At 45.3% G+C, this 12761-nt stretch overlaps 1 protein-coding gene and 2 pseudogenes across 3 annotated transcripts; 1 reads left to right on the forward strand and 2 right to left on the reverse strand.

The window, feature by feature from the left end:
- The first annotated feature begins 1738 nt into the window (after positions 1-1738).
- On the forward strand, positions 1739-3837 carry LOC308350896 (serine/threonine-protein kinase PLK1-like; annotated as a pseudogene). Its single transcript has 2 exons — positions 1739-1760; positions 2056-3837. The product of its transcript is annotated as a serine/threonine-protein kinase PLK1-like (transcript).
- A 2555-nt stretch (positions 3838-6392) lies between these two features.
- LOC308351267 (olfactory receptor 52B4-like) lies at positions 6393-7337 on the reverse strand (the record flags this gene model as incomplete). The annotated part of the gene is made up of 1 exon (XM_080816788.1): positions 6393-7337. The coding sequence occupies one exon, from the start codon at positions 7335-7337 to the stop codon at positions 6393-6395; it is 945 nt and encodes a 314-aa protein (XP_080672914.1).
- Positions 7338-11708: 4371 nt separating this feature from the next.
- Positions 11709-12289, reverse strand: LOC308351336 (RNA polymerase II subunit A C-terminal domain phosphatase SSU72 like protein 3-like; annotated as a pseudogene). Its single transcript has one exon. The product of its transcript is annotated as an RNA polymerase II subunit A C-terminal domain phosphatase SSU72 like protein 3-like (transcript).
- Positions 12290-12761: the final 472 nt, after the last annotated feature.

Consider the following 12761-nt stretch of genomic DNA (forward strand, 5'->3'; position numbering starts at 1 on the left):
GGGTGTTGACTTTGAGAAGTTCCTTATAAATCTTGAACATCAGTCCTTTGTCTGTAGTGTCATTTACAAATATCTTCTCCCATTCTGTGCGATGCCTCTTTGTTTTGTTGATGGTCTCTTTTGCTGTGCAGAAGCTTTTTATCTTGATGAAGTCCCAAAAGTTCATTTTCACTTTTGATTCTTTTGCCTTTGGAGATATGTCTTGAAAGAAGTTGCTGTGGCTGATGTCGAGAGATTATTGCCTATGTTCTCCTCTAGGATTCTGATGGATTCCTGTCCCACATTGAGGTTTTTTGTCCTTTTTGAGTTTATCCTTGAATATGGTATAAAAGAATGGTCGAGTTTCATTCTTCTGTATATAGCTGTCCAATTTTCCCAGCACCATTTTTTGAAGGGACTGTCTTTTTTCCATTGGATATTTTTTCCTGCTTTGTTTAAGATTAGTTGACCATAGAGTTGAGGGTCCATATTTAATCTCTCTATTCTGTTCCATTGGTCTGTGTGTCTATTTTTGTTTCAATACCATGCTGTCTTGGGATCACAGCTTTGTAATATAACTTGAAATCAGGCAATGATGTCCCCAGCTTTGTTTTTCTTTTTTAACATTTCTTTCATAATTTGGGGTCTTGGCTAGTTCCATACACATTTTAGGATTCTTTTTTTCCAGCTCTTTGAAAAATGCCATTTTTCTGCTTGTAGAGATTCAGATATATATTCTCATATCTCAGGCTGATTTCATGGGTGATCAGAATGGTTTAGTAGATATCCAGCTATATTCTGGGAACTGGTTAAAATAGGGTCCTGTACTCCTCCACCATCTTCCCTGCACTCCCTACCATTTGTTTTGTTTCTTAAATTCCACATGAATGAAATCATACTGTATTAAACTTTTTCTGAATGACTTAGCATAATACTCTCTAGCTCCATCCACATCATTGTAAATGGCAAGATTTCATTCTTTTTTATAGCAGAGTAATATTCAATTGTGTGTGTGTGTGTGTGTGTATATCACGTCTTCTTTTTTGAGATTTTTATTTTTTTTATTGTGTTCAGTTAGCCACTGTATAGTAATCATCAGTTTTTGATTTAGTGTTCAGTGATCCATTAGTTGCATATAACACCCAGCGCTCATCACATGTGCTCTCCTTAATAGCCATCACCCTGTTACCCCATCCTCCCATCCCCGTCCCCTCTAAAACCCTCACTTTGTTTCTCAGAGTCCATAGTCTCTCATGGCTCATCTCCCTCTCTGATTTCTCCCCCTTCAGTTTTCTGTCCCTTCCCCTATGGTCCTCCATACTATTGCTTATGTCCCACATATGAGTTAAATCATATGATAATTGTCTTTCTCTGCTTGATTTCATCAAGACAAAAAGCTTCTGCACAGCAAAGGAAACAGTCAACAAAACTAAGAGGCAACCCATGGAATGTCATCTGCCAATGACATTACAGATAAAGGGTTGGTATCTAAGATCTATAAAGAACATATCAAACTCAAGAATCAAAAAACAAATAACCCAGTCAAAAAATGGGCAGAAGATATGAACACACTTCTCCAAAGAAGACACACAAATAGCTAACAGACACATGAAAAAAATGTTCAACATCACTAGCCATCAGGGAAATACAAATCAAAATCACAACCAGATACCACCTTACACCACTTAGAATGGCAAAAATTAACAAAACAGGAAACAACAAATGTTGGCAAGGATGTGGATGAAGAGAATCTCTTACAATGTTGATGGGAATGCAAGCTGGTATAGCCACTCTGGAAAACAGTATGGAGGTTCCTCAAGGTGTTAAAAATAGAACTACCTTAGGACCCAGCAATTGCACTACTAGGCATTTACCCCAAAGGTACAGATGTAGTGAGAAGAAGGGGAACGTGCAAAGGTAGAGCGAAGTGGTGCCAGACTACCCGTACCCTGCTAGGTCCACAGAGCAACTCCAGGAACATGAATGTCCAGCAACTGTAGGGAAGCTGGCACCAGCACCAGCCCACCCAGGGAAAGCCCAGCGGGAGTTGCAGCTGCCGCCCCCAATGGCTACTAGCTCTGAAAGAGATCCCGGAGGTCCTAGTGGACGGGCCTGTGAGGACGCCGTCTGGGGAAGGGCAACTTTGCTAAGTGTTTCAAGATCTCCGACCCTGACACTACGGAGGTGTGCACAGGCAAGATTGTGCCTAAGTTGTTGCTGCTCAAGCTGCACCAGAAGAAAATGTCCATGGGGATATCCATTCACACCGCTTCGCCCACCAGCACGTAGTAGGCTTGCACAGCTTTTTCACGACCAACAACTTCTATTTGTGGTGTTGGTGCTCTGCCACCAGAAGTCTCTCCTGGAGCTGCACAAGCGGAGGAAAGCAATGACTGCACCAGAAGCCCGCTACCACCATCCACAGATGGTCCTCGGCTACCAGTACCTGCACCAAAACCAATACCTGTACCAAAACTGTTATTCACCGGGACCTCAAGCTGGGCAACGTTTTCCTGAATGAGGATCTGGAGGTGAAAATGGGGGATTTGGGACTGGCAACCAAAGTGGAACATGATGGGGAATGCAAGAAGACCCTGGGCGGAACTCCTAATTGCACAGCTCCTGAGGCGCTGAGCAAGAAATGGCACCGTTTGGAGGTGGACGTGTGGCCCATTGGGTGTATCATGTATACATTGTTAGTGGGCAAACCACCTTTTGAGACCTCTCACCTCAAAGAGACATACCTCCGGATCAAGAAGAATGACTACAGTATTCCCAAACACATCAACCCTGTGGCCTCCTCCCTCATCCAGAGGATGCTTCAGACAGACCCTACTGCCCGCCCCACCATTCACGCACGAGCTGCTCGGTGACGACTTCTTTATTTCCAGCTCCATCCCCGCCAGGCTCCCCATCACCTGTCTCACCACTGCACCCCAGTTTTCCATCGCTCTCAGCAGCCTCGACCCCAGAAACTGAAGCCTCTCACAGTCCTCAATAAAGCACGGAGAACTCCATGCCCAAGCGGCCGAGGGAAAAAGAGGAGCCAGTGGTCCGGGAGACCAATGAGGCAGCTGACTGCTCCCTGTGACATGCTGCAACAGCTACACAGGGTCAAAGCATCCAAACCCTTGGAGCGGGGGCTGGTGAGGCAAGAGGAGGCTGAGGATCCCGCCTGCATCCCCATCTTCTGAGTCAGCAGGCGCGTGGACTCTTTGAACAAGTACGGCCTCAGGTACCAGCTGTGCAACAAGGGCATGGGGGTGTTCTTCAATGACTCAACGCGCCTGATCCTCTACAATGACACAGAGCGCGATGGCACAGAGTCCTACCTCACCGTGAGCTCCCATCCCAGCTCCCTGATGAAGATCAGCCTCCTGAAGTATTTCCTGAACTACATGGCACCACTGTAGTGGCACCACTTCGCTCTTGCTGAAGGCAGGCACCAATATCACGCCCCGGGAAGGTGATCAGCCGGCCGGGCTACCCTACCCTACGCAGCACCTGGTTTCGCACCCGCAGCGCCATCACACCTCAGCAATGGCTGTGTGCAGACCAGCTTGTTCCAGGACCAAACCAAACTCATCCTGTGCAGGCTGCTGGCAGCCATGACCTACAGCAAGGAGAGGGGGGACTTCCGCACCTGGGTCTGAGCCTGCTGGAGGACTACGGAGGCCCCAAGAAGCGGGCCCGCCGCTCCGCTATGCCCACACTATGGTTGAGAAGTGGTTGAGCGGCTGCTCAACTGCCAACCGGCTCAAGAGGCCTACTCATAGGCCCTCTTCCCCTCTGGACTCACACCCCTTCTCACCCCCACAGCACCTTGGCCAGCACTCGTTAGCTCCTGCCATTTTCTAGAATGTGCCCCTCAGCCCTGGGGGCGAGGGAGAGCTCCATCATTCTTGCTGGTGGGGTTTCATAGTGTCAAGTTATTTTTGTACATGTTCAAGAGTGTGTTTCAGGGTCTCTTTCCCTTCCCCCTCAGTCCCACCATATGCATTGTACAGAAAACAGTACAGAATAGTTTGGCTATGGGGGAACTCTCCTACACTGCTGCTGGAAATGTAAGCTGGTGCAGCCACTCTGGAAAACAGTATGGAGGGTCCTCAAAAAGTTGAAAATAGAGCTACCCTATGACCCAGCAATAGCACTCCTGGGTATTTACCCCAAAGATACAAATGTAGTGGTCCCAAGGGGCATGTGCACCCAAATGTTCATAGCAGCAATGTCCACAATAGCCAAATTATGGAAAGAGTCCAGATGTCCATCAACAGAAGAATGGATAAAGAAGAGGTGAGATAGATAGATAGATAGATAGATAGATACATATATATGAATATTAGCCATCAGAAAATGAAATCCTGCCATTTGCAATGACATGGATGAAACTAGAGGGTATTATGTCAAGAAAAGTAAGTTAGTCCAAGAAAGATCATTATCACATGATTTGATTCATATGTGGAACTTAAAACAGAGGATCGTGGGTGAAGGGAGAGGAAAAATAAAATAAGACAAACTGTAGAGGGAGAAAAACTGTAAGAGACTTAACTATAGGAAAGAAACTGAGGGTGATGGAGGGCAGGGGTAGGGGGATAGGGTAACTGGGTGATGGGCATTAAAGAGGGCACATGATGTAATGACCACTGGGTTTTATGCAACTGATGAATCCCTAAACTCTACCTCTGAAATTAATAATATACTACATGTTAATGAAATGGATTTTTTTTAAAAGAACATCAAGGGGCACCTGGGTGGCTCAGTGGGTTAAGCTTCTGCCTTCAGCTCAGTCATGATCTCAGGGTCCTGGGATCAGGCCCCACATCGGGCTCTATGCTCAGCGGGGAGCCTGCTTCCCCCTCTCTCTCTGCCTGCCACTCGGCCTACTTGTGATCTCTCTCTCTGTCAAATAAATAAGTAAAATCTTTCAAAAAAAAAAAAAGAACATCAAAAAAATTCCACCTTTTCTCAAAGTATAACTACATATATGTCCATCGACATTTATGAATATGTTTATATTTTCATTATTTTTAAACAAATAAAGATACACAGAGAAATATATGGACACAGACATACCAAATTATTAACAAATCTAATTGTATTTTAGGTGACTTCTTTTGTTTCCTGCTTTATTAAAGTATAACTGACACATAAAAGTTATATATATTTAGGGTACACAATGTGACATTTTGACATATTGATACTGTGAAATGATTACCAAAATCAAGCTAATTAACATATTCATTTCCTTTCCTAGCTGCAATTCCTGTGAGAGGGTGAGAGCACTTAAGATCAAATCTCTTACATACACAATGAATTCTGGTACACTGAAAAGAAATTTTAAAAATAAAATTAAATTTTAAAAAAAGATCAAATCTCTTAGCAAATTTTAAATATGCAATACAGTATTATTAACTATAGTCACCATGCTGTCCATAAGATTTCCAGATGTTATTCACTCTGCATAACCAAAATATTAGGCCCTTTCTATGTGATTGTCCAGGGATATCACAAGCTATCTCACAGGAATAACTTAACAACTTCCAAGATCAGAGCACTCACTGCTCTCATCTCACAGGGGCCAAGGGCAGTTTGCCTCAAAGTGTGTCACTTTGGTACATTAATTATTTTCAATAAAAGTTACTTAAGAAAAAGCCAATGCAAGGACTCTCAGACTCATACTGTCCCCCTGAAAGCAGAAAACAGATCTCCCACATGAAGAATACCCTCTCTGTACCATGTAAAAATACAACCTTATCACCAAAGATAGGGACTTGAAAGTTGAGAAAACCATAGAAACAAACCTTGTTATTTTTTTTTTTCCTAATCTACTACCTTGGACTAAATTTCTGCTTAGAATTCCCTACTAATTTAAGCTCCCAAACACCTGTTTTCTTTATTCTGTCAATTCCTCAAAAATTTATTGTCTCTTTCTCTAAAAAATTTAAAAACTTCCTGCCTCAGTCATTTCTTTCAGTCTCAATTTCATTATTGGGCTTTTGTGTGCACATAATAAACCTTTGATTTTTTTTTCCTCTAAATCTGTCTCATGTCAGTTTAATTCTTAGTCCAGCTGGAGCACCTTGAAGGATAGAGAAAGAATTTTTCCTTCCCTGCAATTTCATTGATTACCAAAAATTAGGCTACTGATAAGGACACGTGACTCTGGAAATGCACATATCCAGCCACAGACTCCATTCAGGAGGTAACCAGCTCAGTCAATGGCACTGCTCTCTCTGTTGCTTTGACAGTGGAAGATGCAAGTCTTGTCACCTTCCTGATGATCATGCTCCAAAAACGGAATTCACTGAGCTATTTCCCAGTGTTTCCACTTACTGCTAGTGTTTCCAGCCACTGCTTCCACAGGCCACGTCGTGGATAACTAGAGATGCTGAAATGCTATTCCTCTGCCAAAGTTATTTCTGCTTTGGGAAAAATACGTAAGACACCTGCTCCCGGATTTGCTTGGTCTTAATCCCATAAATGATGGGATTCAGCATAGGCGGAACCAGAATGCAGACATTAGCCAATAAGATGTGGATATGAGGTGGAATGTGGCGCCCAAACCGCTGAGTAAGCGTTGTAAAGATCGCAGGCCCATAAAAGAGGATGATGATGCAGACATGGGAGCCACATGTGTTGAGAGCTTTGTGGCGAGCATCTCGGGAAGGCATGTGGAAGACAGCATGGAGAATCAGCACATAAGAAACAAAAATTAACAGGACATCTAAGACCACTGTCGACGTGATGACAAAAACTCCATACCAGATGTTCACTCGAATATCATTACAAGCATATTTGGCCAAACCAATGTGTTCACAATAGGTGTGTGGAATAATATTATTTTGGCAGAAAGTCAATCTTTTCAGAAGAAATATTATGGGGAAAATCATACAATAACTTCTCAGGAAGATGATCACACCAATTTTCCCAATCAGAGCAGGTGTAAGAATAGTGGTGTATCTCAGGGGGTAGCATATGGCAATGTAGCGGTCAAACGCCATCACCAGCAAGATCCCTGACTCAGAGATGAAGGTGCAGTGGATGAAGAAGAACTGAGTGATGCAGCGATCCAGGGAGATCTCCCCAGCACGGAACCAGAAGATGGCCAAGGCCTGAGGTACGGTGCATGTGGAGAGCACGAGGTCTGCTCCAGCCAGCATGCAGAGGAAGAGGTACATGGGTTCCCGGAGGCTGTGCCTCGTGAGGATAATGCAGATGAGCAGGCTGTTCCCAAGCAGGGCGATGACATAGGAAATGAAGAAGGGGATGGAAATCCACATGTGCTGGTCCTCTAGCCCAGGGATGCCCAGGAAGTGGAAGATTGTGTGGCTAACAGCAGTGTGGTTTAAGGAAATCATACCTGTGGAGACTACCGGAGACATCACATTGGATTCATAGACAGAGCTGAAAATACAAATTTTCTTGCAAGATTCTTTGTGAAGACACTAGGAGCTTTTGGTGTGTCTCATACTCTCCATCTTCTGTGAACATGCAAACAATAAGAAACATAAAAAGTCAATAGGACGTATTATCTACCTCCATGAGTGATAGTCCAATTTAATAGTCTAATTTATATCCCAAGCTAATCAAATAAAACACATTGTTGTTTGTATTTCTCCTACAAACGCAAGATTATGAATACACAAAGGAAATCGTTACATGTATCTGGAAAGGCTGTAACAAGATGTTTCTTGAACTTGACGTTGTAGTAGGTGGTTCATCATAAGGAAAAGAATGAATAGGGAGGGAAGCAAGAGAAGGAAAGGTGGGCATTCAAATCGAAGTATGGCATGCTCCCTGGACAGTGTTTATTCAGCCCCAGTTAGCTGTGTGCAGGGAATATTGAAGGAAGCAGGGTGGTGTTCGTACAGGCAGATTTGGCCTAACTGATGGAAATGAGATTTGAAATCTCTCGGGCTTCACCACATTATCGGCTCATTTGTGGAGAGAGTCAAAAGACCTTAAAAAAGTAACATTGATGGAATCATGCTCACACCTTAGGAAACTAAGTTCAGAAATGACTGAATTTGGAAAATAAGTCATTATTGCTGGAAAGGGATGTGCATGACATTTGGGAGGCTTTCTGCAGGTGGAAATTTTATCAGTTAGTTCTTAGTATACATTCATTCATTCACTTGGTCATTCAGGAAGCAGTAACTATTTTTCAGCACCATATTATAAACTGGGGAAACAGAAAAAATGGGAATTTGCCTGAGTTCTGCCTTCATGGTTTAGGAGAAAATCAAATCTGTAAGCAGATAGGCTGAAGAATTGGACACAAATAATAATTCCCCCTATGAAGGGGTATCTTAAAACATCTAGCTTTGTAGCTAAGGTGTATCTTACACTCATGAACATTATTTCTTCCATTCCAGTTATCCTCCCCATGCCCCTGATTTTTCTTTCTGGGGAAAAAAATCAGCTCCAATTTCCATCGTCCAAGTGCTAGGAGAAAGTGGTCTGCCATCAGAGTCACCAATCAGAGGAGTCCATTCAGCTGGCCTAGGTCAGGGCACTGTCTCCTATAGAGCATATGGCTGCTCTGTGACAAGGTTCTCTCCAGTGAGGGCGGCTGATCTGCAGTGGGATGGCATCGGAGGGATGTAAGAGCAGGTGTGTGTCCCACAGACCTGATTGGGAAAGATAAGAAGAAAATGGCAAGAAGGAAGAGGCCATAGAAGACACAAACCAATAAAGGCAGGGCTGGAGAGGGGGTAGATTTCAGAAACTGGTGATGGTCATGTGTTTGGGGAAAGGGAGTAGCAGAAAAAATTTTATTTTTTGAATTTTTTTTTTCTTTTAAGTAGGCTCCACACCCAGGGTGGGGCTTGAACTCACAACCCTGAGATCAAGACCTGAGCTGAGATCAAGTATCAGTCACTTAATGACTGAGCCACCCAGGTGTCCTGAAGACATTTCATTAATAAGAACTAGTGAGAGAAAGCAGGGAGTTCAAAGGCTGAGGATTTGCCTGTTCAGTTGGTCTCCTGACCAAATTAAGATGACTTTGGTCTGACACAAGTTCATCCTCAATGTCCCATTCAGTGCCCCTCCCTCCTAATTCCCGCCTCACACCTGCCTGAGATGTCCTGCTCTGCTTCCCATGACTTGCTTTGGGAAGCCTACAAGAAATCCCGGTCATTCTCTGGGCTCTTGTCATGTTTACCAAGAAGGGTTCGAAGTAAGTCCATATCTTTTCTGTTTTAGCATGTCTAACCTAATCATTAGAGCACTTGCCACACATTCGATTACTTCTTTCTTGAGCAGGCTTCATTAACCTCAGCTGCCTGTATACTCTAAACCTTCCTTCCCAGACCACCCCCTCCACTTCTGCTGTAAGCAACCCGATTGGTAGCTCTGGTCATTACCACTCTTGATGCAGCAAAGTCCTGTTCCCTCTGGACTTCCTGGGATGTGACACCAGCCCAAACCTTACCTTAATCCTGGAACTTGCCCCACTGCACACATGTCTAATTTACTCACCAGATCTTACTGAGACTGGAGATGACATTCAGCTAGTTGGGAGCCAGGCACTGGGCTGTTTATTCTCTTTCATGAGAACTCTTGAGGGAAGTGCTTACATCAGGGCCCCCGGGACACGGCTGAATCCATTAGCCTTGCCCTCCTCCAAATGGCCTGGATCCCAGGTCCCTAAGTGTCATTCCCCTCCCTGGCCTTCTCCTGACTAGCTTCTCGCCCATTCCTCCCCACCTGCTCTAATCTCCATCCCACATTGAATGTTCACCTTTATGGTATTTCACTACAAAAAAGCTCTCCCAGCTAAACCAACCTGGCTACAGGCCTCTTTTAATACCTACCCTGCCATTGACTATTGAATTAATGAATAGTCAAGTTATTTTTCAATCTGCAATATCAATACATATGCAAAGACAATTTTCAAATTTTTGTTTTTCATGTAAAGAATGATGTTTCATTATTTTCATTCCAGGATTGGTCATGAGATTCATATTTTGAAGCTATAAATAATGAATTTTCATTCTTTCCTGAGGGCTCATAAACATCCATGCATAATTTGTTTAGGTCACATGAGATTCTTGAGATTCATGACAAATTTTAATTCATTTGCCTACGTAGTGTATCATTCTGCTTAGTGTTTGGTCATCAAAAATCCACATTTATGGTTGCTGGGAAAAAATCCTTGTACTTTGTTCATATTCTTTTTTTTTTATTTTTATTTATTTGAGAGAGAGAGAGAGATCACAAGTAGGCAGAGAGGCAGGCAGAGAGAGGGGGGGAAGCAGGCTCCCTGCTGAGCAGAGAGCCCGATGTGGGGCTCGATCCCAGGACCCTGAGATCATGACCCGAGCTGAAGGCAGAGGCTTAACCCACTGAGCCACCCAGGCGCCCCTGTTCATATTCTTTTATAAGAAATTCTATTTGGTTTTCCTCATCCTGAATGTAGGATGTAAACTTTTTCCAATTCAGAAATAACTTTATATTCTAACTGATTATAAAAGTAATCTTGTACATTGTTATTTTTAATCAGGAAGAAGAAAGTAGTCACACCTTCAGGGGGAGAAAAAAAACATCTTTTGATATCAATTCATGTCTTATCCTAGCTAGTTCTCCATACTTTATGCTCTTCTAAAAAATCATATTAGTGAAGAGAAGGAAAAATTATTTTCTACCGATCAAAGTGTCCCAGCTGGACTAAGAATTAAATCGACATGAGACAGATTAACAGAAGGGGGGAAAAAATCAGTTTTATTATGTGCTTCACCCAAACCCAATAATGAAACTGCAGCCTAAAGAAATGACCAAAGCTGGCAGTTTGTATACTTCTTAGATAAAGAGACAATAAATCTTTAACGAATTGACAGGATAAAGGAAGCCTAATTTCAGGCGCTTTAATTAGTAAGGAACTCTAAACAGAACTTGGGCTGGGGTAGATGATTAGTGCCAAGTAGCAAAGATTGTCCGTACAGACTTCTGGGCCCTAAACTTCTCGCCTCTCGTGTTAAGGATGTCTCTTCTCCTGTTGGTGCAGGGAGGGGACTGTCGCGAGCGTGCTAGAAAGGCCAGTACAAGCTGAGTCTCTGCGCAATGTCAGCTTTATTTAATCATAAAGCAAGGTGAAAGCAGGTTCAGGATTCCAAACTCAATGGCATTTCACTACACATTAAATTTGGCTTCATATGAAGTCGCACGGCAAACAAGATACAACAAGGGGTAAGAGGTTAAGGAACCAGAGGCAAAGTCAGTCCGCGCGTGCGGAGGTCAGAGGAGGCCTGGGCCGGTCTGGGTCCCCTGCCGCGGATGGGGCTTCTCCTGCTCAAGCAGCCCGGGGTCTCTGTGGTGCTCAGACATCAGTCCCGCAGAACCCCGCGCAGCAGTTGACTTTGAATGTTTATTCGCTGCCTATCCTTCAACAGATCCCGTGTGCCGCAGTCCGTTATAAACGTTCCTTCCCTCATCTGCGACACACAGGCAGTGCCAGGAACTTCCTCGCGGACCCACGTGAGCGCTCAATGACGTTCTGTGCCCAAAGGACCCAGAACAGTGTCCCCAGGTCTGGACTTGGGGGACTACCAGCCCTCGTCCTCGTTTCCCAAGAAATGCTTTTTCTTGCTCGACTCTTCCCTGGTGGAGCGTATATACCTAAAATTCAGACAAGCAGAAGCTGGTGGAAAGGGCGTTCTCCACCGACTGGTCCAAAACGCCACAAGAAAGCTGTGACGGAACGAGGGCGCCCTGTCCAGCCAAGGCCGTCAGTAGAAGCAGACCGTGCGAAGAAAGCTCTGTCCTGTTTTCTCCTCCGCCGCCAGGAGCCCCTGACCAAGACTGTCCACGTCGCCCGCGCGCTGGAGGCTCTGGCACAGCTCGCAGATGAGGAAAGCCCCGGGGGTGGCGTCCTCCAAGGTGTCGGCAATGGCCACGTTGACCACGTGCACGGGCTGGAGGTCGCCTGCTCCCTGGCCCACAGCTCCTGCACCACGCGGTCACAGACACTCTCCTCGCAGGTGAAGATGACGTCGAAGGGGTCGCTGCACTCCTGAAACCTTTCGGGGCGTGGCTTGATCCTCTGGTTTCTCCCCAGGAGGTGCAGGATTCCGTTCCTGCGGTAGCATTCCTGGTCGTTCCTGCAAAGGTCCTCGTGCATCTGCTTATCTGTCGTGGAGAAGTCATAGCTCACCCGGCGATTGCGAGAGGGTCCTGGGATCTTCACCCGAGATCCGACTCCGAAAGACTGGACACGGAAGCCTCTATTGCGGAGGAGGCTGTGGGCTTCCATGCTGCGGTTCACATTGCTTCTGCACACCACAGACACCCTGAGCGGGGATGAGGGCATGGTGGCGGCCGCCGGGGGCTGCGGGGGCTGCGGGGGCTGCGGGGACGGTGCTGCCAGGGCGCTGACCACCTGGTTCCGCTCTTCCCACGGGACATCTGAGGACAGGCAGCGGACCGAATAAGCCCGCTCGATCCAAGTGGGCGGAGACTTCCAGGACTTCCCGGGGGACTCGGTTTCAGTGGGTGGAGCGTCATCTGATCCTAAGACCCATAACCTAATCACAACAACTGGGAGGTGATTACAGGCACTAAGCCACTGAATCCCAGCTAAACCACTGAATTTCCATCAGGGTGTGACCACCTGGGGCAGAGATGTGAAACCTGCGATTGGCTGGGTTGGTCTACATGGGGAAGTAGGACTGAGGTTGACAGTGACCAGGTCAACTAGGCTAACGGTAAGCATGTCACTGCTCTACAGCGACCTGGTCAGGAATATGGGTGGGAAATCTGTTTTGAGGTTTTTAACTGACATC

Source organism: Martes martes (assembly GCF_963455335.1).
Source record: "Martes martes genome assembly, chromosome: 10".
Lineage (NCBI taxonomy): Eukaryota > Metazoa > Chordata > Mammalia > Carnivora > Mustelidae > Martes > Martes martes.